Source organism: Salvelinus namaycush, chromosome 1 (assembly GCF_016432855.1).
Source record: "Salvelinus namaycush isolate Seneca chromosome 1, SaNama_1.0, whole genome shotgun sequence".
NCBI lineage: Eukaryota > Metazoa > Chordata > Actinopteri > Salmoniformes > Salmonidae > Salvelinus > Salvelinus namaycush.
The window spans coordinates 11,177,732-11,204,294 of record NC_052307.1 but is presented as its reverse complement, the minus strand read 5'-3'; the positions used below and the strand labels follow the sequence as shown (position 1 = coordinate 11,204,294).

Below are 26,563 nucleotides of genomic sequence, written 5' to 3'. Positions count from 1 at the left end.
ACATTTAAAAAAAATCAATACTTGAAATTGAAGAGTTCACTTCCGGGGCAAACTCCTTGGTTAACACATTTTAGTAAAGACCTGTGATTGGGCGTTGCTGAATTAGCTATAACATAAGTTTTAATTACTGAATACAAACATCTAGATAAGCTACAGGTAAAGTTAACGCTTATGTTTTGTTGCTGGTCATCTTTACGTGTTGTGGTAACGAGCCAAGCAAGCTAAGGCTACCTAAAAACTAGTGTAAACAACCGTCTAACAGTACTGTTAGCTAACGTTACCAAAGCTATTTTGATTTAGTTAATAACTACAGTAGCTAGATGTAGTGCAAACTAGTTTTAATAAGGCTATTGCTAGCTCTACTTGGTAACGTTAGTAGTTAGGTTGATGACAAGCTATCTTGCTAGCCAAGTCAGTTTGCTAGCTGGTAACCCAAACAACGAGATCTAAGCCAAAGAATATATAACTAAGGTTTCCCCTTTCATCTGTGTCTAAGCTATCTGGGCTAGCTGTGAGACTGGGCGGAATTCGTTTTCAGCGATTACCTTCGCCCACGACTGGCTCGTGTTAACTATAATACCGACGCTGTGTTCTAACGTTTAGAAACGTCAATAAAGCGCTTTCGTAACATATGGCCGTATCTTTCAGCGATAAATAATCCTTCAAATAAAACACTTAGTGTTGCAGTTTGGTACAGAACCATATATCTATGGGTGCCTCCACCGGAGCTGACGAAACTACACTTCCCGAGTTATGCATACACAGGTGTTTGGAGCACCCTAGATAGCCAATTAGTACAGGTGGTCTTTTAACAAGCGATGTAACACTAACCCTGTAAAAAGTGTAGTGATATAACTTTTGTTATCTCGCAGATATGAAAGGTATGTTCCAAAAAACGCATTGCAAACGATGCGTGTTAATGTTCTGCCCCTGAACATGGTAGTTTACCCACTTCTTGGCCGTCCATTGTAAATAAGAATTTGTTCTTATCTGACCTGCCTAGTTAAATAAAATGTTTTGACTGTCTGAGCTTTTAAGTACCCCGATCAGAAGATGGTCAATATGCATTAAAGCAGTTAGCGTCTATGAATGGGGTATGTAGAGTCCCTTCTGAAAGTATTCAGTCCCCTTGACTTTCCACATTGTTACTGCCTTATAAAATTCAGTAAATCGTTTTTACCTCCATCTATACACCATGACAAAGCAAAAACAGGTTTATACATTTCTGCAAACTAAAATATCACATTTACATAAGTGTTCAAACCCTTTACTCAGTACTTTGAAGCACCTTTGGCAGCAAATACAGCATCAAGTCTTCTTGGGTATGACGCTACAAGCTTGGCACACCTGTATTTGGGGAGTTCTTCCATTCTCTGCAGATCCTCTCGAGCACTGGCAGGTTGGATGGGAGCATTGCTGCACAGCAATTTTTCAGGTCTCTCCAGAGATGTTTGATCGGGTTCAAGTCCGGGCTCTTGCTGGGCCACACAAGGACATTCAAAGACTTGTCCCAAGCCACTCCTGCATTGTCTTGGCTGTGTGTTTAGGGTCGTTGTCCTGTTGGAAGGTGAACCTTCGCCCCAGTCTTAAGGTCCAGAGCAGGTTTTCAGGAAGGATCTCTGTACTTTGCGCTGTTCATCTTTGCCTCAATCCTGACTAGTATCCCAGTCCCTACTGCTGAAAAACATCCCCACAGCATGATGCTGCCACCACGCTTCACCATTGGGATGGTGCTAGGTTTCGCCAGACATGACACTTGCCATTCAGGCCAAAGTGTTAAATCTTGGTTATCAGACCAGAGAATCTTGTTTCTCATGGTCAGAGTCTTTAGGTGCCTTTTGGTAAACTCCAAGCGGGCTGTCATGTGCCTTTTACTGAGGAGTGGTTTCAATCTGGCCATTCTACCATAAAGGCCTGATTGGTGGAGTGCTGCAGAGATTGTTCTTCTCGAAGTTTCTCCTATCTCCAGAGGAACTATAGAGCTCGGTCACTGACAATCGGTGCTTGACCAAGGCTCTTCTCACCGATTGCTCAGTTTGGCCGGGCAGCCAGCTCTAGGAAGAGTCTTGGTGGTTCCAAACTTCTTACATTTAAGAATGATGGAGGCTACTGTGTTCTTTGGGATATTCAATGCTGCAGAACTGTTTAGGTACCCTTCCCGAGATCTGTGCCGCGACACAATCCTTTCTCGGCGATCTATGGCCAATTCCTTCATCCTCATGGCTTGGTTTTTCCTCTGACATGCACTGTCAACTGTGAGACCTTATATAGACAGGTGTGTTCCTTTCTAACTCAAGTCCAATCAATTGAATTTACAACAGGTGGACTCCAATCAAGATGTAGAAACATCTCAAGAATGATCAATGGAAACAGGATGCACCTGAGCTCAATTTCAAGTCTCATAGCAAAGGGTCTGACTACTTATGTAAATAAGTTATTTCAGTTCTTTATTTTTAACACATTTGCAAAAAACTGTTTTCGCTTTGTCATTATGGGGTATTGTGTGTTGATTGCTGAGGATTTCTATTTATTTAATCAATTTTAGAATAAGGCTGTAATGTAACAACATTTGGAAAAAGTTTGAATACTTTCTGAAAGTATTGTATGTCTGGGCTAGCTGGTTAATTTTACTCCACTCCTGTTGCTATTAATTTTAGCCCAATTGCTTAATTTTGGTGACAACTTTGACTGGTATCTTAATTGGCATCTCACTGACTTGGATTTATAGAGACAATGTCAAACAAAGAAGTTAAATCGTCTCTAAAAAATGCCAGAGATGCCATAAAGAACAAGGAATTTAAAGAGGCGCTAAAACACTGCAAGGTAAGCCCTTGCCCATTTCTCTATGTTCTTTCTACACACACCAATAGTGTGAGGGGAAACTGGGTGATTATGTAGGATTTTCTGTTTTGAAAAAGGTATTCTGTCTCAAATCAAACCAAATTCCCCCACCAGGCTGCCCTGAAGCTAGAGAAGAACAATTACAATGCCTGGGTGTTCATTGGTGTGGCCGCGAGCGAGCTGGAGCAACCAGACCAGGCCCAGACAGCCTACAGGAAGGCTCTGGAGCTGGAGCCAGAGCAGCTGCTGGCCTGGCAGGTACTGGAGATACATCACACCTAGATCAACTGAACTAATATAGGCCCTCGCTAGACATAGGCTTCTATATTGGACAATCAAGTGAAGAGTGTCCCAAAAGTAGAGCTGTGACGATAAACCATAAATTATCGACATGGACCATACACAATCACTTATAACCGGCGTTTCACTGGTATCGTTCATTATGATAAGTAATCTATACCAGAGAAATGTGACGTTTGAAGTGAAATACATTTGCTAATATGGGTGATTGTTACTGAAATTAATGGTAGTAGTTTAAAACCTGTTAAATGTAATCTACGTAATCCCCAAAAGTAATACTTTTTCATGAGAGGGTCAGTAACATAAACAGTAACTAGTAATGCTGCATACTCGGGTTGAAATCTCACCTTTCTGGTAAAAATAGTTGCTGAGCTGTAGTCACTTTTGAGAAAACAAGCTCGAATACACAGTACAAATATTAAATATTTTATGATACATTTCTTATTCAACAAAACTATATGAATAAGGCTTGAAATTACTTATGCTTCATAAATATAGTATACTCAAATTATAAAACTACTAACTATAAGATTTCACCTTCCTTATAACTGTAAAATACATACATGTTTAGTGTTAGAAAATGTGCATATTTTCTAAAGGTCTCTCTTGATCAAAACGTCTGCCCCCATCTCTGTGAACTTCTCACAGGGCTCTAGGGAGTGCTTCCTGAACTCATTAGGAACTCGCCTTTCATCACATATTACTTTTGTCAGTCTATGCCAGTGTTTTTCTTGTTTAAAATCTATAAATTATTTATGTGCTACAGCCACAAAAAAACTATAGCTGCTGCTGCGCTACGATGTAAGGATTCCAGGCATATGTTAGTGGCTGTGCTGTAGAGTTCAGCTAGGAGTTGATGGAAAGTCGGAAGAGATAATGAAATGGTAAGACGGACATCCCAGCTTTATGTGGTGTCAGATTTCACATCCTTCTTGACACAGGCAAAAGAGACATACTCCTGTGTCTGAGAATCAGGGCTACCGCTCAATACAAGCCATTTCCATCTATGGTGTCCTACAAGCAAAACTGTCGGTCGGAACTGGTACTAGAACCACGCAGGTCCCCTAAACAGGGGACTTTACATCTAAGAGGATTTATTAAAGGATAATAAAAAAGAAAGACTTTGGTGCACATTAATGTTATAAATGTATCGTTCTATTTATCATTATCACATCAATTCAGGCAATCTCTCGTCACAGATTTTTATTCCATATCGCCCAGCTCTACCCAAAAGTCACATTATCTACACATTATCCATCTGTCTTACAGAGTATTCCAGAGCAGTGTTATGGGGCATATCACTATGTCAACATGCTGACTAAAATGTGATCCGTTATTGTTGCTGTTTTAGGGATTAGCAAACCTGTATGAGAAAAGTGACCAATCGGATTTTAAAGCGGAACTACCCAAAGTCTACCAGAAACTCATTGAGCTTTATGAAAGGTAAGCCATGGAAATCTTCATACCTCTTCTACATCAATAATTTCCCCCCTGTGATTAGCTCTTGGAATATTGTGTTTAACTGTGTCTTGTTCTGCATACACAGTTCAGACAAAACAAAATGTTATGAAGTGATCAGAAAACTGGCAGACATCTTCCATATGGAGAAGGACTATTTACAGGTCTGTAAAGATAGTAGTTGCCCTTTAAATGAAAGAGGATATATGTTAATTGTTGTGGCACAGGGTGGACATATGCATGTGTGTGTTTAGGTGGCCAGGGTGTGGCGAAGGCTGATTCAGCTGAAGGAAGGAGAAGGTGCTGACAAGGCAGAGCTGCTGCAGCTATGGCAACAGATGACCTGCCTTCTCTCAGACAGCATAGAGGAACACGACAATGAGACTCAGCAGCACGTAAGAGCAAAGATAATATACTCAAATAATCCCTTTAATAAGCATTGTATGTGTCGTTCCACCTCTAAAAACAAAAGGAAAGAGGATTTCGACAACCACCATCTCAGATTGTTTCTGTAGTTATGGCCTATTTATTGCCTTACCTCCCTTATCCTACCTCATTTGCACACACTGTATATAGTCTTTTTCTATTGTATTATTGACTGCATGTTTGTTTATTCCATGTGTAACTCTGTGTTGTTGTTTGTGTCGCACTGCTTTGCTTTATCTTGGCCAGGTCGCAATTGTAAATGAGAACTTGTTCTCAACTAGCCTACCTGGTTAAATAAAGGTGAAATAAAAAATAAAATAAAAGTTACAATCAGGTAAGATTGACATTCCTGAAACATTGTTTGGTTGAATTGTAATTTTATCTGGAGAAATTAAGCTAATTGGTTCCACACAAATTGGCCATTTAAATGTATAGGATTCAGATAATATTCAATAAATATAGTACCCTACATCTGATTTGGACCAAACTTTTTCCATCCAAATCGTTTTTTTTAAAAAGCTACCCACAGAACCATACAATTGCAAAACTCTATATATTGTATGTTTGGGACTTTTACCATTTGAAGACCGTTAGAGATCATTCCAGGGGGACCTACGGGGGGTGTGGTATGCCGCCTCGGTGTTATTGCTAGTCATTACTAAAGGTTTTTCTCCCCTATGCTTTGTGCTCATTCCCACTGTTGATGTTATATTTATGTTGCCAGTTAATTGCAGCCTTTGAGAAGGCTATGGTTCTCTCCGACAATGTGCCTGGCGAGGACCATCGGAAGCTCTCAGCTGACTACCTCAAATGCCTTTCACAAGTAAGTCCGCCCCTGTGTTTTTCACTCACTCACACACACACAGTTATGAGTGCTGGGACTCTGGGTTAGGACTAGGGCCAGAATCTTGCGCTGTCAACTGACCAGAAAAACTTTCCTCTCTCTAGCTTTCGCATGAAGAGTGTAAAATGAAAGAGGCCTGTGAGTCCATATTGGCCCTCTATCCCTCACAAACATTCCCTTTGGAGATCCTCGGTGCACATCATCTCAAGTCAGGTAAGAAATCACTGACTTAGCAAACTATAGGTAAAGAAATGGTGCAGTCATTGGCAGTGTATAGTTTCACTCTAGGTGAAATAAAAACAACAAAAGATTGACCTTGCAGGACTGGGGAAGGTCAAATGTACTGTGCAATGATTAGTATGTATTATTTGATTGAGCCTTTTGTTCTGTGGACAAAGAAGTGACAGATTGCACCTTTTAAGTAGTCAGCTTGTGTGTATTTGTCTCTTAGGGGTCTGCAGTGAGGACGCGGGCCGTTGTTTCTCCCGTCTCTTGGAGTTGGACCCAGACAGTGGCTTAGGCCATCTGGGTTTGGGCATCAGCGCTCTGGAGGAGGGAAAATGTGACGACTCCATTAAGTATCTGGCCCAAGGTGAGCAATTTGGGGGCTCTGGTTTGGCTGTTGATCTGTGGTGTTCTCCACCACCTCACTGTCTGTTGTGCTCTCAGGACTGAAGCGAATGCGCTCCAGCTTGGTGGGCTGGTGCAGCCTTGCTCAGGCCCAGCTGAAAATGCACCGATATTCCGACTGCGCAACATCCTGCTCCCAAGGTACATCTAACACATCTGGCCAGTGTTTTATAATCCTAACCTAAACCTTTTCTCCGAAAACCCACCGTACTTTCCACATAATCAGGGCTTGGCAACGACCTTACTGTAAGCCTACTCATCCTTGTTTGAAGGTTATAGTGACTTGACTAGTTGAAGACCTTATTTCCCAAAGTCAAAGATGTGTATTGAAATGTGGCATTCAGTGCGTTGACAGGCCTTGCTGTGTTCTTTCAGGTCTGAAGCTGGGTGGGCCTGGAGAAGAGGCACTGGGACAAAAGCTCCTGAGGCTGAGACTAGAGGCCCTTGTGAGGACTGAGGATGAGCACACTGCAGACCAAGCCCTGGAGAGCCTCTCACAGGTACAGCATTCATACTCCACCTCATCTCACCGGCTGCTCCCCAACGGCTCACCACCAATATGCTCCAATTCTCTACGACTACTACTATCTACTGATATGTATGGGGATTTGTTTGTTTGCTCATCAAAATATTTATTTTATAGCTTTCAGATGCTAACAATGACCCTGTCCTGGTAGCCTTAAAAGGAAGAGCGTATTTGCAAAAAGGCCAAGTTGACCAAGTGCTCCAGGTAACTTAACAATTATTGGTTACGCTAACATATCTTGTTAGTAACCTCAGGTGAATGGGTATCAAATATATTTTGTGCCTATTTTGTTGATTTTCCCATGTCTGCTAATCTCTGGCCTTGTACCCAACAGGTGTCGACGGAGCTGCTGAACTCTCACCCTGACCTGGCTGAGGGACTGGCGCTGAGGGGACTGGCACACATTGCACAGGGCCATCACCAACTAGCAGAACAGAGGTGTGTTTAGGGACTGCAGTTGAAAATGTGCCCGCTGGCTAAAACTGGCACTTTTACTATAATGTTGATTAACGTGCACTGTAGCTGTAAAACTAAATGTAATAAAGTAAAAGTGTGTGTGTGCGCACCCATCCCCCATTCCACACACTTCTTCTGTATTGATAACTGTCTCTATTATTACCGTTTTAATCAACAACTCATCACTACTCCTAAGAGACAGCGTGACTGAAGTAGACCATGTAGTTAGATCAACCTTCGTCTTGTCTTCTCCTGTCCCTGTTGTAGCCTCCTGCAGGCTGCAGCCCAGAGCCCAGCCTGTGGAGAGTACTACTTCCTGTTGGGGCGGCTGTACTGGGACATGGGGGAGGAGAGTCGCAGGGACAGGAGCAAGGCCCACACCCATCTACTGAAGGTCAGTGTTGCCCGTGGGGCCTCTGTCTGGGGAACACTGTATAGCTGGAGAATCATACTATGGGGAGAATGCATGACTGTCACATCCACAACCAAGCAACTCCCTGCCGTTTTGAAATGCACACTCATTGATGAGAGGTTCCTGTGCATTGTTACTCTTATGGCTTCTAAATGTCATAGGATGATCAACAGGCTTTAACAGTGGGTGGGATGGGCTGTGGGCACATTTCTAGCTTTGGTACAGTTAAACTACAGTGCTTCTCACATCCAGCTGTACGGTATGACATTAGTTTGGTGATTGGCTCACTGCCATTACTGACAGCTGGTGTGTTTTGTGTCAGGCTGCCAAACTGGATCCGTACCTGGGCTCTGTGTTCTGCTACCTGGGCCATTACTACCGGGAGGTGGCCAGGGACCAGGGTCGAGCCAGGGGCTGCTACAAGAGAGCCTTTGAGCTGGACAGCAACGACGCAGAGTCCGGGGCTGCCTCTGTGGATCTGAGCATGAAGGAGGGGGACATGGTGAGTTGTCTGTTGATTTGTTCTGGTCCTGGAGGGCTGCAGCCGATAACAGAAGACTTAGCCCTGTGGAAGTGACTCTAGTAGTCCATCCACCCGATTCAATACATTTGGATAAAACCTAAATGTCACTTAGGCCTACCTAACTGTTTGACATACAGTTGAAGTCGGAAGTTTACATACACCTTAGGCAAATACAATTAAACTCAGTTTTTTTCACAATTCCTGACATTTAATCCAAGTATAAATTCCCTGTCTTAGGTCAGTTAGGATCACCATTTTATTTTAAGAATGTGAAATGTCAGAATAATAGTAGAGTGATTTATTTCAGATTTTATTTCTTTCATCACATTCCCAGTGGGTCAGAAGTTTACAAACACTCAATTAGTGTTTGGTAGCATTGCCTTTAAATTGTTTAATTTGGGTCAAGCATTTCGGGTAGCCTTACACAAGCTTCCCACAATAAGGTGGGTGAATTTTGTCCCATTCCTCCTGACAGAGCTGGTGTATCTGAGTCGGGTTTCTAGGCCTCCTTGCTCGCACACGCTTTTTCAGTTCTGCCCACACATTTTCTATAGGATTGGGGTCAGGGCTTTGTGATGGCGACACCAATACCTTGACTTTGTTGTACTTAAGCCATTTTGCCACAACTTTGGAAGTATGCTTGGGGTCATTGTCCATTTGGAAGACCCATTTGCGACCAAGATTTAACTTCCTGACTGATGCCTTGAGATGTTGCTTCAATATATCCACATAATTTCTCTTCCTCATGATGCCATCTATTTTGTGAAGTGCACCAGTCCCTCCTGCAGCAAAGCACCCCCACAACATGATGCTGCCACCCCCGTGCTTCACGGTTGGGATGGTGTTCTTCTGCTTGCAAGCCTCCCCCTTTTCTTCCAAACATAACGATGGTCATGATGGCAAAACAATTCTATTTTTGTTTCATCAGACCAGGGGAAATTACGATAATTGTCCCAATGTGCAGTTGAAAACCGTAGTCTGGCTTAATGGCGGTTTTGGAGCAGTGGCTTCTTACTTGCTGAGCCGCCTTTCAGGTTATGTCGATATAGGACTTGTTTTACTGTGGATATAGATACTTTTGTACCTGTTTCCTCCAGCATCTTCACAAGGTCCTTTGCTGTTGTTCTGGGATTGATTTACACTTTTCGCACCAAAGTACGTTCATCTCTAGGAGACAGAACACGTCTCCTTCCTGAGCGGTATGACGGCTGCGTGGTCCCATGGTGTTTATACTTGCGTACTATTGTTTGTACAGATGAACGTGGTACTTTCAGGCGTTTGGAAATTGCTCCCAATTATGAACCAGACTTGTGGACGTCTACAATTTTTTCGGAGGTCTTGGCTGATTTCTTTTGATTTCCCATGATGTCAAGCAAAGAGGCACTGAGTTTGAAGGTAGGCCTTGAAATACATCCACAGGTACACCTCCAATTGGCTCAAATGATGTCAATTAGCCTATCAGAAGCTTCTAAAGCCATGACATCATTTTCTGGAATTTTCCAAGCTGTTTAAAGGCACAGTCAACTTAGTGTATGTAAACTCCTGACCCACTGGAATTGTGGTACAGTGAATTATAAGTGAAATAATCTGTCTGTAAACAATTGTTGGGAAAATTACTTGTGTAATGCACAAAGTTGATGTCCTACCCGACTTGCCAAAACTATAGTTTGTTAACAAGGAATTTGTGGAGTGGTTGAAAAACGAGTTTTAATGACTCCAACCTAAGTGTATGTAAACTTCCGACTTCAACTGTAATATCAATATCACTTAGGCCTACCTAACTGTTTGATTCAGTTGATTTTGTGCCTGGATGAAATGTTTTACTTGCTAGTGTAGACTACGGACATTGGATTGCACTGTAATCTATGCTGCTGTATCAAGCATCTGTCCCTGTTCCCTCTATCTGCCTTCCCCAGGACACTGCCCTGGCTGTGCTCCAGTCAGTGATCCAGAGAGCCACCCCTGGTTCAGCAAAGTGGGCCTGGATGAGACGAGGCCTTTACCACCTGAAGGTGGGCCAGCACCCCCAGGCCTGTGCAGAGTAAGACCCCTGAGGCGACCACTCATTTGAACATAGTCTCTGACACCACATACGAACATACACACACTCATTGATGTGTTATGTCAGTCTGCAGGCTGCTCTGAGGGCTGACCCCCAGGACTGGGTGTGCTGGGAATGTCTGGGCGAGGCCTACCTGAACCGCCGGAGCTTCACGTCGGCCCTGAAGGCCTTTGCCAAGGCCCAGCTGCTCAACCCCTCCTCTATATACAGCCTCTACCAGACTGCTGCCATCAAACATACCCTGGGCAAGTTCAAAGAGGCTGCTGCAGAGTACCTGCAGATCATAGCCCAGGAGGACTATGTGCCTGCACTCAAAGGTAGGGTGTGTCTGAGCGTTCACACGTGTGTGCCGCCTGTCCTTTTCTGGTGTTCTGTTGAAACTGTGACAGTCTGACAGCATACACTAATTACAGTATGTCCAGAAGCTCTGAATGGATCATGTTGGAGGATGACCTTTCCTTGAATCCCAGCCATCACATACAGCTGAAGTTGGAAGTTTACATAAACTTAGGTTGGAGTCATTAAAACTCGTTTTTCAACCACTCCACAAATTTCTTGTTAACAAACTATAGTTTTGGCAAGTCGGGTAGGACATCTACTTTGCATGACACAAGTAATTTTTCCAACAATTGTTTACAGACAGATTATTTCACTTATAATTCACTGTACCACAATTCCAGTGGGTCAGAATTGTACATGCACTGAGTTGACTGTGCCTTTAAACAGCTTGGAAAATTCCAGAAAATGATGTCATGGCTTTAGAAGCTTCTGATAGGCTAATTGACATCATTTGAGTCAATTGGAGGTGTACCTGTGGATGTATTTCAAGGCCTACCTTCAAACTCAGTGCCTCTTTGCTTGACATCATGGGACAATCAAAAGAAATCAGCCAAGACCTGTCTGGTTCATCATTGGGAGCAATTTCCAAACGCCTGAAGGTACCACGTTCATCTGTACAAACAATAGTACGCAACTATAAACACCATGGGACCACGCAGCCGTCATACCGCTCAGGAAGGAGACGCGTTCTGTCTCCTAGAGATGAACGTACTTTGGTGCGAAAAGTGCAAATCAATCCCAGAACAACAGCAAAGGACCTTGTGAAGATGCTGAAGGAAACAGGTACAAAAGTATCTATATCCACAGTAAAACAAGTCCAATATCGACATAACCTGAAAGGCCGCTCAGCAAGGACGAAGCCACTGCTCCAAAACCACCATTAAAAAAACAGACTACTGTTTGCAACTGCACATGGTAACAAAGATCGTACTTTTTGGAGAAATGTCCTCTGGTCTGATGAAACAAAAATAGAACTGTTTGGCCATCATGACCATCGTTATGCTTGGAGGAAAAAGGGGGAGGCTTGCAAGCCGAAGAACAGCATCCCACCCGTGAAGCACGGGGGTGGCAGCATCATGTTGTGGGTGTGCTTTGCTGCAGGAGGGACTGGTGCACCTTACAAAATACATGGCATCATGAGAAAGGAAAATGATGTGGATATATTGAAGCAACATCTCAAGACATCAGTCAGGAAGTTAAAGCTTGGTCGCAAATGGGTCTTCCAAATGGACAATGACCCCAAGCATACTTCCAAAGTTGTGGCAAAATGGCTTAAGGATAACAAAGTCAAGGTATTGGAGTGGCCATCACAAAGCCCTGACCTCAATCCTATAGAAAATTTGTGGGCAGAACTGAAAAAGCATGTGCGAGCAAGGAGGCCTACAAACCTGACTCAGTTACACCAGCTCTGTCAGGAGAATTGGGTCAAAATTCACCCAACGTATTGTGGGAAGCTTGTGGAAGGCTACCCAAAACGTTTGACCCAAGTTCAACAATTTAAAGGCAATGCTACCAAATACTAATTGAGTGTATGTAATCTTCTGACCCACTGGGAATGTGATGAAAGAAATAAAAGCTGAAATAAATTATTCTCTCTACCATTATTCTGACATTTCACATTCTTAAAGTAAAGTGGTGATCCTAACTGACCTAAAACAGAGAATTTATACTTGGATTAAATGTCAGGAATTGTGAAAAACTGAGTTTAAATGTATTTGGATAAGGTGTATGTAAAATTCTGACTTCAACTGTACCACCAGCCCCAAGCATTGCGACCATTTCCGTGTGTGTGTGTGTGCGTGCTGCCCCCAGGCCTTGGGGAGTGTCTGCTGTCCTTGGCCAGAGGCCTGATGGAGGACTATAGAGATGGAGGAGCCATAGACCTCATCCAACAGGCCATCCAGTACCTCTTCAGGTTAGACACTTCACTCAGCGTTCCCAGGAGCCCAGAGAGGCAGCTCATTGAAAAGGATTACTGGAACTCACCATCGGCGATCAGAGAGAATTGGAATTAATTGGGTCCATAATAAAATTACACTGTGGTATCAAAGGGCACTTTGCTCCTGAGAATGACTTGGGCTACCAGTATTACATTTGATAAATGCCTTGTTGCTTTCATGTAATGTGAGGACTTTAAACCTACATCGTTTCTCAAGTTGCTCATTAAACAAAAGTCAAGGGCCTCAACACATGATTTGTTTTGCACTGAAATTGTATACAAAAACACACTTGACTGTACTTAACATCCCCTTTGCCTGTGTCTGTCCACTCCCAGGGCTGTAGAGCTGCGTCCAGACCTGTCCTGTCTGTGGAAGTTACTGGGAGACGCCTGCACCTCAGTCAGCACTGTGGCCCCCAACAGGGCCCGCGTTGTGGTGCCAGGACCCCTGGCCGGGTTACAACCCCCAGACCAGGGCCACCTTCTCAACCAAGGACACACCCTCCGAGTGGGGGAGAGGTGAGGGGCCAACAGCGGCTAGTCACTAGTGTTCTGATAGCGTTGTCCTGTGTATTCAAATCACGTGGCTTCTATCTCAAGGCTAATGGATACTGGGTAGGAGGATCCCTCTCTGGTGTCATGATTTTTAGGTTTGGTCTGCACTGTAAGATGAATCAGGAATCATGTCTTTGTGTACAGATGCTATGGGCGTGCTCTGAAGCTGATGCCTGAGAGCTCCAGCCTGTGGTATGACCTGGGTCTCAACTACTACCACCAGGCCTGTCTGCCCCCCTGCCTTCAGGAGATGGAGCACAACACCCTGCTACTGCTGCTGGAGAAGGCCCTGCAGGTACAAAACTCACCTGGCTGGATGGATGGCAGGATGGGGCAGAACACTCAATTGTCTGGGGAGGAAGAGTTGGAAGAGATGTATTCAGCCCAATTCTTGGGAGTTAAACACCAACACGTTTCGTAGTTAACATACAATATCATTGTAATACACTCTTTCTCTTCTCCTCAGTGTGTGAAGAAGGCCATCATGTTGAACAGTAGTAACCATAGCTACTGGAATGCCCTGGGAGTGGTCGCCATGAGCAAAGGTAGAAAGATGTAGCCTGGGTACCAGTCTGTTTCTGCTATCATTACACTCCTTGGCACAAAACAATGTAGACGTTACTGTAATTGGCTAAACCCAAGTGTTTTACTTTTGTCTGGTTGATGGGAGCCTTCGTTGGTGGTGGAGCTATGGGATGTTGTTGCCATGTCTTTAGGTCTGTTTATAAATAAGAATGGCTGTTTACGCTTCCTTTTCAGGACTTGAGAACTATGCCCTTGCCCAACACAGCTTCATTAAGTCAGTGCAAGTGGAACCCAATGTAAGTACAACACATCACACAGTATTGGGTACTCACTTTTCATTGAATCATCTCTTATGTCTTAGTCTGGGCACCAGTCTGTTTAGCTGCTATCATTCCACTTATTGCCACTCCTTGTCATGCTGAACAGACTGGCCTTTCTGCCATCTTCAAATATGAACATTCTATCATTAATGAGCTTGAGTAGAACAGAGGAATTGATCCTGATTTGATAAACCTCAAAACGATCATCCAATCACAACGATTAGGCACATATTGGAACTCTATCACTTTTTTCCTCCACAGAACATGTTGGTATAGTTTTTTTGTTTCTCCAGACCAGTCTGTCAAAAGCTGCTAGCTCATGTCAAAATTCTCTTAAGTAAATACAGCCTGCAATTCCGACCACAAAATGTCTCGGCTCTGATTTTAAGCCTCAATACAACAACTTTGTTAGAATTTTTATTATATCTTCCAGAGTCCATATGTTGTCATGGAATTATTTGTTATGTTTAACAACCAATCAGCAACTCTGCCATACATCGAGCTGCATATTGAACGTTGAGATTGCTGAAAGGCCAGTCTCTTTAAACATACTGGTCCCCAGTGCAGTTATGTGTGTCTTTTAAAAATAAATGTCCTCCCAATCTAGAATGTTGTTGCTTGGACAAACCTGGGTGCTTTGTATCTGAAGAAAGCCAGTGTTGAGGTATGTGTCCTCTAGACCGTGTAAATTCCTATGTCTATGTTCTGTCTGTATTACTGTCAGGTTCATTGTATTAGGAATGTCTCATTTCTGGTAAATGAACTTGATTGTGATTCTATCTACTGATGTTTATTGAAAGCATCAACTTCCATAGTGTGTGTGTGTTATTTTATTATTCATTTCATTCCCCTGTTAGTTAACAATCCTGCTCCATTGCTTTCCCAGCTCTCCCATGAAGCCTTTAAGATCGCCCAGTCTTTGGAACCACTGTATGTCAACTGCTGGATTGGACAGGTATCTTGTGACATGCCTACAAGGCACCAGAGACCGTAACCATGCAAGCCAGTGTTGCTCAATGTTATACAGACATGTTATACAGACATGTTATACAGACATGTTCTAACCTCCTATCCCTTTCTTTTTCTCCTCTTGTCGATCACTTTGCTCCCCATGTCCCGTTTTCTACTTCTTTGTACCAGGCCCTTATTGCAGAGATGGTGGGCAGTTATGATACCATGGACCTGTTCAGACACACCACAGAGCTCAGTACACACGTATGTCAATTCATTCCTCCATTTAGGCTACTGTTGGTGGTCCTCAGCTGAGACCTATTGGAATGATGTTGTAGCATCTCATTGTCTGCTATTCTGTTATCCTGTCTTGTTTTATTCTCTCGCACTTGTGCTCTCTACACTCTCTCTCCTTTCACTCTCAATCTGTCTCTCTCGACCCCCCCCCCCCCCCCCCCCCCTCACACACATATACACACCTAGACGGAGGGGGTAAAGGGCTATGCTTACTGGGTTTGTGCCACTCTGCTGGATAAGAGTAACAGGGACTCTGAGCTCTATCGCTACAACATCGTCCAGATGAACGCGGTGTCTGCCGCTCAGGTGGCTTTGAGCAAGTACACAGGTGTGTGGTTGAGTCATCAATCAAGCTTTCTTACAATGGCCTTCTTATGCCATAATTGGCAAAACTTGAGATTGTTGTATCTTCAGTCTTTGATTGTCAAATTTAGAAATTAGCTCTAAGAGCCTAAAGGGAAATGGTTAATTTCTTTCTGTCTTGTCAGAGCGGATCCAGACCGACCCTGATGCCTTCGTCATGCTGGGTTTCCTCAACGAGCACCTGCAGCTGAAGAAACAGGCAGTGCTGGCTTACCAGAGGTGTGTCTGTCTGGAAATGGATTGTGTGTGTCTGTGTGTTAGTGCCCCTCTACTTGCTATTTAAATGCCAGGTTAAATAGAAAATGTATCTCTTGAATAGGAAATTAATCTCTTCTGTTTTTCATCAAGTAATTCACTAATGCCATATGTTTCGACTTCTTCCTCTTCTCCTCAGAGCTGTGGAGTTGCTGCAGGCGACGCCTTCCGTGGAGTTACTGGCCTTCTCCCTGGGAAGCTATGGCCGGGCCCTCTGGTACCACAACACTTTGTCCTCGTACAGATGTTCCGAAATGATTGAAAGATCTCAAAAAACAGGTTTGGTAGTGTAAGTGTGGTGTTTCTACCCCTCAGCAACACAGGCCAATGGGAGGAGGCGGTGCACGTTTACTCTTCCACATCTCTAGAGGTGCTCCACGACTTGGCTGGCCTGGCGCTGGCCTACTGCAGAGCAGGACTCATCCCAGAGAGCATCAGTGGTGAGTGGCTCATTCAGTGTCGGGGGGGGGGGGGGGTGTATTTTTATATGTTTGGATGCCTTTCAACATTGCCCTGTCTCTTAGCCTATGAGAAGGCTCTGATGGTGGCCTCTACTGAGAAAGAGAAGGCCTACATTCTGACTTCTCTGGCTCTGCTGCAGCACAGACTGGGGAACATGGACTCTGCTAAAACACTCCTCTTCAAATGGTCAGTTCCTCCTGACGCACCACTGCTTCAACACTTCTCCCTTCACACACTGAATGAAGACCTAAATGACTAAACCTACGGTGTGTGCGTGTCTCTTTGCGTCTGTGTGTGGTGTCCGTAGCTCCATGCTGAAGGAACCTGTGCCAGAGTCTCTGCTGTGCCTGTGTGCTCTGGGGCTGGTCCATGGGGACAGCACCCTGGCCAGCGCGGCCCTCACTGAGCTGCTGAAGCAGGGCAGGGCCACAGGGGCTGCCGTGGAGCAACGCTGCCTGCTCACCTGCACCCTGCTGGCCCTGCAGGGCAACTACAGCGCTGTGCAGCGAGAGGCCTCCAGGGCCGTCCACAGGTACACCTCAACACCACTGGGTGTAGTCAATAGTCCAAAGGAAAACGTTTTGCAACGAAAACTAGTTTCTTATTGGACCAAATACTAGGTAGGTCCAGGTAGTTACCTCCACGTTTCAGCCCGCTTGGCTCCTTTTGGTTCCTAGTGTATGCAACCCAAGTCTCAATATTGACCCCTAATCCCGGCCTGTACTACAGACCTATTCCATCCCCCTTCCCTTGAGTAGCATCAAGGTCCCTTTTCTTATACAGGACCAGTCAAGTTTGGACACACCTACTCATTCAAGGGTTTTTCTTTATTTTGACTATTTTCTACATTGAAATAACACATATGGAATCACGTAGTAACCATAAAAGTGTGAAACAAATCAAAATATATTTTATATTTGAGATTCTTCAAAGTAGCCACCCTTTGCCTTGATGACAGCTTGGTGTACTCTTGGCATTCTCTCAACCAACTTCACCTGGAATGCTTTTCCAACAGTCTTGAAGCAGTTCCCACATATGCTGATCGCTTGTTGGCTGCTTTTCCTTAACTCTAAGGTCCAACTCATCCCAAACCATCTCAATTGGGTTGAGGTCGGGTGATTGTGGAGGCCAGGTCATCTGATGCAGCACTCCATCACTCTCCTTCTTAATCAAATAGCCCTTACACAGCCTGAAGGTGTGTTTTGGGTCATTGTCCTGTTAAAAAACAAATGATAGTCCCACTAAGTGCAAACCAGATGGGATGGCGTATTGCTGCAGAATGCTGTGGTAGCCATGCTGGTTAAGTGTGCCTTGAATTCTAAATAAATCACTGGGCCACTGCAAAGTACCATCACATCACCTCCTCCTCCATGCTTCACGGTGGGCACCACACATGTGGAGATCATCCGTTCACCTACTCTGCGTCTCACAAAGACACGGATGTTGGAACCAAAAATCTCAAATTTGGACTCATTAGACCAAAGGACAGATTTCCACCTGTCTAATGCCCATTGCGCGTGTGTCTTGGCCCTAGCAAGTCTCTTCTTCTTATTGGTGTCCTTTAGTAGTGGTTTCTTTGCAGAAATGTCAAGTTCTGATTCACGCAGTCTCCTCTGAACAGTTGATGTTGAGATGTCTGTTACTTGAACTCTGTAACAGACACATGCTTGCCAAATAGGGCTATCTTCTGTATACCACCCCTAACTTGTCACAACACAACTGATTGGCTCAAACGCATTAAGAAGGAAAGAAATTCCACAAATTAACTTTTAACAAGGCACACCTGTTAATTGAAATGCATTCCAGGTGACTAACTCATGAAGCTGGTTGAGAGAATGCCAAGAGTGTGCAAAGCTGTCATGAAGGCAAAGGGTGGCTACTTTGAAGAATCTCAAATATAAAATATATTTTGATTTGTTTCACACTTTTATGGTTACTACGTGATTCCATATGTGTTATTTCATCGTTTTGATGTCTTCACTATTATTCTGCAATGTAGAAAATAGTAAAAATAAAGAAAAACCCTTGAATGAGTAGGTGTCTCCAAAATTTTGACTGGTCCTGTAGTTTAGGATTAAAGAAAGCGCTAGAATCTCTTCCATATGAGTAGGTATGTAGATACAGATAGTAACACGCTTTCTTGTTGTGTTGGTGCAGTAACCCTGGCAACCCTTCCCTGTGGGCCCTGCTTTCCAGACTGGTGCCACAGTATTACCCCAGGAAGGCCAAGGTATGTCATCTATCTATCTCTATCTTTATCTGTCACTTTCACTCTATCACTCAGCTTGTGTTGTGTGTTCCAGGGAGGTGCAGTGGCAGGCCACGTGGCGTGTCTCTCCAGCATGACCCAAGGAAAGGTACGTGTGCACCTCTGTCCCCACGCCTCACCCCTACCCTTCGTCTCTACTTGACACCCCCCAAATTTCACTAGTGATCTTCTAGGGAAGGTTTGGTCCCCTCCCTCTCACTGTGTCTATTTTGTCCCTGTGTGTGGGTGTGCTGCCTGCCACTACCTGTGTGTGGCTGCAGAGGGCACTGCTGTACAGTGGAGTGAACCAGCTGGCATGTGGCAGGCACTCTGGAGAAGATCGCAGCAGGAACGCTCTGAAGACCATGCAGAGGGCTGTGCTGCTCTGCCCCGGTAAGGCCATGATGATCACACACACACAGCCTTTTCCAACATTAACATCTACACACAAAGCCTCAATCCCTTTAAGACTGTGTATGGACACTGTGTATGGATTCCCTGATGTAACATGTTCCTCTCCCCGTCTGTCAGATGACCCGGCGGTGTGGGCGGGGCTAATGGCTGCTTGTCACACAGAGAACACAGCCTGCTCCCTCTCTGGCTCCACCCCTGGCAGACGAGGCTTGGAGCAGGTGCTCATGGCCGTGGTGTCAGAGAAAGGTAGGTCAGCACTGGTCTGAGGTGTGTGTGACTGTGTACATGTGTAGCAAAGACATGTAGCATTATTTAAGTTTTGGATCGAAAGAAAGTATTTAAATGTGAGACTTTTTCCCTCGCTCCGTGTGTTTACCTTTTTCTTTAACCTTTTTCTCTGTGTGTGTGCAGTGCGGAATGTGGAGGAGGTGGAACAGCCTCTGGCCCAGGCTCTGGAGGGTTGGGTGCTGCAGCAGGCTGTGACAGGACTGACAAGTGGAGGCCAGCTAGAGCAGGCTGAGGCCCTCTGCTCTCAGGTACACACACCGTCAAAACCCTCACACACACACACACACACATGTGTTAAATACTGTTGAAGTAATATGTCTACAGGTTCTTCTGCCTCACCTAAAGCCCATTTTTGTGGGAAGCTGCTATAGACCACCAAGTGCTAACAGTCAGTATCTGGATAATATGTGTGAAATGCTTGATAATGTATGTGATATCAACAGAGAAGTATATTTTCTGGGGGATTTTAAATATTGACTGGCACTCAAGCTACCCACTCAAGAAAAAAATTAAAACTGTAACCAGTGCCTACAACCTGGTTCAGGTTGTCAGTCAACCTACCAGGGTATTTACAAACAAATATAATAGCCATATCTAGGAAAACTACTGTTCCAAAGGCTGGGCCCAATATAATGTATAAGAGGTCATACAATAAGTTTTGTAGTGATTCATATGTTGATGTAAATAATATTTGCTGGTCTGTGGTGTGTAATGAGGAGCAACCAGACGCTGCACTTGACACATTTATGAAATTGCTTATTCCAGTTACTAATAAGCATGCACCCATTTAAGAAAATGACTGTAAAAACTGTTGAATCACCTTGGATTGATGAGGAATTGAAAAATTGTATGGTTGAGAGGGATGAGGCAAAAGGTATGGTAATTAAGTCTGGCAGCCCAACTGATTGGCAAACGTTCTGCAAATTAGGAAAACATGTGACTAAACTAAATAAAAAGAAACTATACTCTGAAACAAAGATGAATGATAGTAAAAATCTTTGGAGCACCTTAAATGAAATGTTGGGGGAAAAGCCAACTTTGCTCCATCATTCATTGAATCAGATGGCTCATTCATCACAAAGCCCACTGATATCGCCAACTACTTTAATTACTTTTTCAATGGCAAGATAAGCAAACTTAGGGATGACATGCCAGCAACAAACGCTGACACTACACATCCAAGTATATCAGACCAACTTATGAAAGACAAGAATTGTACTTTTTAATTCCGTAAAGTCAATGTGGAAGAGGTGAAAACATTGTTGTCTATCAACAATGACAAGCCACTGGGGTCTGACAATCTGGATGGAAAATTACTGAGGATAATAACTGAGGATAATAGCAGACGATATTGCCACTCCTATTTGCCACATCATCAATTTAATCCTACTAGAGAGCGTGTGCCCTCAGGCCTGGAGGGAAGCTAAAGTCATTCCGCTACCCAAGAATTGTAAAGCCCCCTTTTCTGGCTCAAATAGCCGACCAATCTGCCTGTTACCAACCCTTAGTAAACTTCTGGAAAAAATGGTGTTTGACCAGATACAATGCTATTTCACAGTAAACAAATTGACAAGACTTTCAGCATGCCTATAGGGAAGTACATTCAACAAGCACAGCACTTACACAAATGACTGATGATTGGCTGAGAGAAATTGATGATAAAATGATTGTGGGGGCTGTCTTGTTAGACTTCAGTGTGGCTTTTGACATTATCGATCATAGTCTGCTGCTGGAAAAACGTATGTGTTATGGCTTTACACTTCCTGCTATATTGTGGATAAAGAGTTACTTCTCCAACAGAACACAGAGGGTGTTCTTTAATGGAAGCCTCTCAGACATAATCCAGGTAGAATCAGGAATTCCCCAGGGTAGCGTTGAGTAAAGCCAGTGTGTCTATGTATGTGGATGACTCATCACTATACACGTCAGCTACTACAGCGACTGAAACGACTGCAACACTCAACAAAGAGCTGCAGTTAGTTTCAGAGTGGGTTGCAAGGAATAAGTTAGTCCTAAATATTTCTAAAACTAAAAGCATTGTATTTGGGACAAATCATTCACTTAATCATAAAACTCAACTAAATCTTGCAATGAATAATGTGGAAATTGAGCAAGTTGAGATGACTAAACTGCTTGGAGTAACCCTGGATTGTAAACTGTCATGGTCAAAACATGTTGATACAACAGTAGCTAAGATGGGGAGAAGTCTGTCCATAATAAAATGTTACTCTGCCTTCTTAACAAGGCAGGTCCTACAGGCCCTGGTTTTGTCACACCTGGACTACTGTTCAGTCATGTGGTCAGGTGCCACAAATAAGGATTTAGGAAAATTGCAATTGGCTCAGAACAAGGCAGCACATCTCGCCCTTGGATGTACACAGAACTAATATTAATAATATGCATGTCAATCTCTCCTGGCTCAAAGTGGCGGAGAGATTTCAGTGACTTCATCAGTACTTATATTTATGAGAGGTATTGACATGTTGAATGCACCGAGCTGTCTGTCTAAACTACTGGCACACAGCTCGGACACCCATGCATACCCCAGAAACATGCCACGAGGTCTCTTCACAGTCCCCAAGTCCAGAACAGACTATGGGTAGTGCACAGTACTACATAGAGCCATGACAACATGGAACTCTATTCCACATCAAGTAACTGATGCAAGCAGTAGAATCAGATTTAAAAAACAGATTAAAAAACACCTTATGGAACAGCAGTACTGTGAAGCAACACAAACATAGGCGCACACACACACACACACGATAACATATGCACTATACACATGGAGTTAGTACTGTAGATATGTAGTAGTAGGGGCCTGAGAGCACACAGTGTTGTGAAATCTGTGAATGTATTGTAATGTTTTTAAAATTGTATAAACTGCCTTCATTTTGCTGGACCCCAGGAAGAGTAGCTGTTGCCTTGGCAGGAACTAATGGGGATCCATAACAAAAACAAATACACCCTGTACATGCAGCAGTCATACGTCCCCTATACGCTCGGCACTTCCAAACCACATCCGTCATACATCTCTCTGAGCTTTTGAGTCTAATTTGAAAGTGAAGGAGTTTTCATGTTTGATCTCCTGAAGGTGTTCCTCATCTCCTGCAATTGTCCCTCTCCCCCCATCTGGCCCAAGTCGTTTGGAAATGCTCTTCATGGTCGACAATTCTGAAGTGTCATCCTCTAACCCCGTCTCTCCTCCCTCTCTCCCAGGTCCTGAGTGTGTCTCCTGAGCACCCCGCTGTAGTCCTGCTGTTGAGGCAGGTGCAGTGTGAACACCTCCTCCTGTCCAGTGCCGGTACTGCCCTGCCAGCTTCCGTCCTGGAGCAGCTCAGCAGTGCCGTCTTAGCCAATCACACCTCAGTGGCCGCCTGGCACGTGAGTCACACACACTGCTGACTGGAGGGGTTGAAGATATTGGCCTGGATGTCTGTAAAGTATTGTATGTTTGCGTCCTTCTTCCCTCACTTGTCTCTCCCCTCTCTCAGTGGCTGGCGGAGGTGTATCGTACCCAGGGTCTGCTGGTACAGGCAGTAATGGCCTACAGACAAAGCCTGCAGCTGGCCTCCCAGCTTGACCTTCACAGTGGGAAAATGGCATGTCTTCTGCGCCTAGCCCTGCTGGCCCTCAGCCCCTGCATGGTGAGTCTCCCTCTGGGACTAGCCCTACTGGGCATGGTGAGTCTCCCTCTGGGACTAGCCCTACTGGGCATGGTGAGTCTCCCTCTGGGACTAGCCCTACTGGCCTACTGAGCAGTACAATTATTTACACATCCATGACAAGTCAAGAATGCGGAGTTTGTTTGTATTCTAGTAAATTACACAAGTGATCCTTGACATGTGAACCCTTTTTCCTAAAAATGTCTGAAATGTGGTTAAACCAAGGTAGCCGGTGTATTGAATCAGTTGCTAACACAAAACACACTCACACAGGGGCCCATCCCCCCAAATACAGAGACCAACAACAGAACACAAACAGACGGCAGGTTAGTGAGGAATGACACACACACAATGATGGAACAACTGATCAAAGCCAAGTGGAAATGCAAACAGCACCAAGGGTATTCATTGTCCCTTTCAACAGCCCCAGTGTATGTACAGCTCTAAAAGGGGAGGTTTGGGTTATGCATCAGGCCTGTGAGCATAGCCGTGAGAAGTAGGGGTGCTGATGGTGCTGCAGCACCCCCTGAAAATATATATATTTTTAAAGGAAACAAATGTCCCACTAAAGTAGTTCAATGGGCCTTTACTAGGCCTGTATTAGTGGACCAATATAGCAGTCTGTAGCGTAGGGAAGAAAAAAATAAACCAAACATCTTCCCGCGGCTGTGACTTTTTAAGAGGCATAGTGAACCTTGGTGAGAGGGGTATGAACGGTTCTCTTCCTGTGGGGTGGTAATTATCTGTCTCAGTACCTGCTGAGCCCAAATTAGATTGCAGACAAAGCCTTCCAGATTAGACAATTCCTTGATTAAACAGTGGAACATTGCATTGTCTTTTTTGTCAATGTAGTTACTGCTATAAAGCTTCAAGGGACATTCACCTTCTGCTCACCTATATGGAGGTATGAAATGTGTTTTGTTTTTTCTTGTGTGTTTCAGGCGAAAGTCCCTGGTGATGAATGGAAGGAGCTGGTTCTGGAGGCGACCACCGAGGCTCTGAAGCTGGGCCCCTCCCCTGTAGCCCTCCTTGTCCAGGCCCTGCTACACTTCGCCACCAAGATGGCCGCCAGGTGGGAACCCCTGCTACACTCATCAGAGTGGCTGGCGATGTCCCAATTATCTCCTTCCTCCCAAAGTGTGGACTTATTCACTTCTTTACCTGTAGCTTCCCTTCAAGTTAGGAATCAGGAATATGGTGAAAACTCCCACTAGCCAATGTCTCCACCAAGCCAATGCTTTTGGATTTATGGGAAGTAGTGAATGAGTGTACACTTCAGGATAAAGGAGATATTATTGGGATGTACCCATAATCTCCATTTCATATTCTCGCCCCTCGAACCATGACAGCAAATCTTCAATGAATGTGTTCAACAGTACAGTTGATATTACCAGACAGCTTATTCTTGTGTGATACAACTTCATAACACATTCACAATAGTAAAAGCCCGTGCACATCCGCTGCAAACAACTCTCCTGTCGTCTGAGTCGGATTGCTCTGATTGTTGTTGTGGTCCAGGGAGACGAGGCGTCTGTTGGAGAGGCTGGTGTACTTCCCCTCCCAAGGTTACCCAGAGACGGTGGCATGTGTGGCTCGCTGGTACCTCCTACGCCACCTGCATGCCAAAGATGACCTGGAGCTGATGGACGTGAGTACAGAATGAACCAATTACAGCTAAAAGATTTCCAAGAAGTATACATGTGTGATTGGTTTAAAAAGACTAACGTAACAGTATTTGTGGTTAAAATGAGATGCCATATTTAATACAGGAGAAGGTAGTATATTTACTGTGTATTGATTGCTTGGTCTGTCGAAGCAGGGAGCACAGTTGAGGTCAGGTGTACTGTTTCAATAAGGAGCAGGCCAGCCAGGTGGGATGCACTGAGGTAGCAGCAGTTAGCTAGGGACTGCCAATCAGGTAACAGAAGATCATTAGCCTAATGTCTCAGAGGATGAGGAGGGTCAGGTGGTCAAAACACTAGCCTCTGAAGATTGTATCTTGAAACTTTTTGAACAGCGCAGCAGTGGTCATATCATGCATAGGGTGTGTTCGTATGCATGAGATGACCACTATGACCTGCTACGCTGTTCAAAGGGTATGCTGCATGTAGGTAGAAGGTAGTGGTACGCAGTGAATACATCCCTTAAAACATGTTCCTGTCACAATGTTTAGTGTTCCTATTCAGCAGTTTTACTTTGTGTGTCTTTAGACCCTGGTGGATGACGCCAAAGCCAGTGGAGACGGCAGACTGCTGGAGTTCCACACACGGCTCACCTCTTGCTGACTACCAGGGGACAGCACAGCTCCATCCACAGCCAGCCACTCACTCCGCAAACAATGCATGACCTGAAGTCAACAATGTATCTCCTACATCTCCTTCACTGCTTGACTCTTGTGCTGTCTCTGTCTTTCACAATCATGTCAAACGTTTACAGTACTTATGGTATTTGTATGCAATAGATTAGTTTAGGCAATCAGTTCTTACTATGGGATATTGAGATTTGGGAATAACACCAACGGGAGGCGCTGAGGGTCAAAACACTAGCCTCTGAAAATGGTATCTTAACTTTTTGAGCAGCGCGGCAGGATGTAGAGGAGTGGTCATATCATGCATAAGTTATGTTGTCGCCTATGTATGATCGTATGCATGAGATGACCACTCCTCTATATCCTGCCATGATGTTCAAAGGGTATTCTTTATGTAGGTAGAAGGGAGGCAAGGTAGTGGTAAGCAGTAAACACATTCCTGTCACAATGTTTTACTTCCAGGGTTTAACAGTTTAACTTCAAATCCTTAGAGGTGCATTCTGTAGCTTTAAATTCATTTCTCCAGTGGCAACTCACAGTACCAGAAACACATTCAGACAAAAAACAAATGGGTACATTTGGATGCACCAAAACCTACACCTTCAGATTCAGCACTTTTGACCATTCCAAAACATATGTATGGTCTCCCTACAGCTTCTGGTGAATGCTCACTAGTTAACCCATATTTAACTGATCAGTTACTAAATGCCTTGACTGACACTTGTGATATTGACAGACAAACAAGATAGTGTTTCAATTCTGTAGTTGGCTAATTAAGAATGTAAGCTTTGTCATCTTGTTATTGCACTATGCTGTTTATCATGTAGGAAAGTGCCTTCAGAGCATGAGCTATATTAACATATCTGCTTTTGGGTGTCGCCTTAAGACAGAAAAGATGTATCACTTAATAACATTTTTAATTTGCGCTCAAAGCCAACCCACTGGTGCGGAAGGCCACCCTTGATGTATATGCTCTAAGCCTGCCCATGAGTCAGGACTGAAGAGTAAAGATGGTTGAAATCACATCACACGCCACTGGGTCTCAAACTCCTTAGATTCCAGTGTAGTTTGCACCGTGCATACTGAGGAAATTGAGTTTAAAACAAGGCGCTTTCTCCGAAACGCATCAACAATAAATATAATTGAAGGAAATTAA

General features: G+C 44.2%; 1 protein-coding gene across 1 annotated transcript; it reads left to right on the top strand.

Annotated features, from left to right (window-relative positions):
* Positions 1 to 46: 46 nt before the first annotated feature.
* ttc37 (tetratricopeptide repeat domain 37) lies at positions 47 to 26,563 on the top strand. Its single transcript, XM_038993173.1, has 41 exons — positions 47 to 156; positions 2,729 to 2,823; positions 2,956 to 3,099; positions 4,493 to 4,584; positions 4,688 to 4,763; positions 4,854 to 4,994; positions 5,750 to 5,848; positions 5,974 to 6,082; positions 6,321 to 6,461; positions 6,539 to 6,640; positions 6,875 to 6,999; positions 7,143 to 7,229; positions 7,360 to 7,463; positions 7,749 to 7,875; positions 8,216 to 8,395; positions 10,333 to 10,457; positions 10,545 to 10,795; positions 12,630 to 12,732; positions 13,093 to 13,275; positions 13,456 to 13,606; positions 13,778 to 13,856; positions 14,071 to 14,132; positions 14,764 to 14,820; positions 15,043 to 15,111; positions 15,297 to 15,371; positions 15,591 to 15,732; positions 15,893 to 15,986; positions 16,162 to 16,239; positions 16,338 to 16,462; positions 16,547 to 16,670; positions 16,792 to 17,016; positions 18,642 to 18,714; positions 18,788 to 18,841; positions 19,014 to 19,125; positions 19,264 to 19,392; positions 19,558 to 19,682; positions 22,654 to 22,818; positions 22,929 to 23,081; positions 24,041 to 24,171; positions 24,618 to 24,747; positions 25,310 to 26,563. The coding sequence occupies exons 2-41, from the start codon at positions 2,734 to 2,736 to the stop codon at positions 25,382 to 25,384; spliced, it is 4,707 nt and encodes a 1,568-aa protein (XP_038849101.1). The 5' UTR covers positions 47 to 156; positions 2,729 to 2,733; the 3' UTR covers positions 25,385 to 26,563.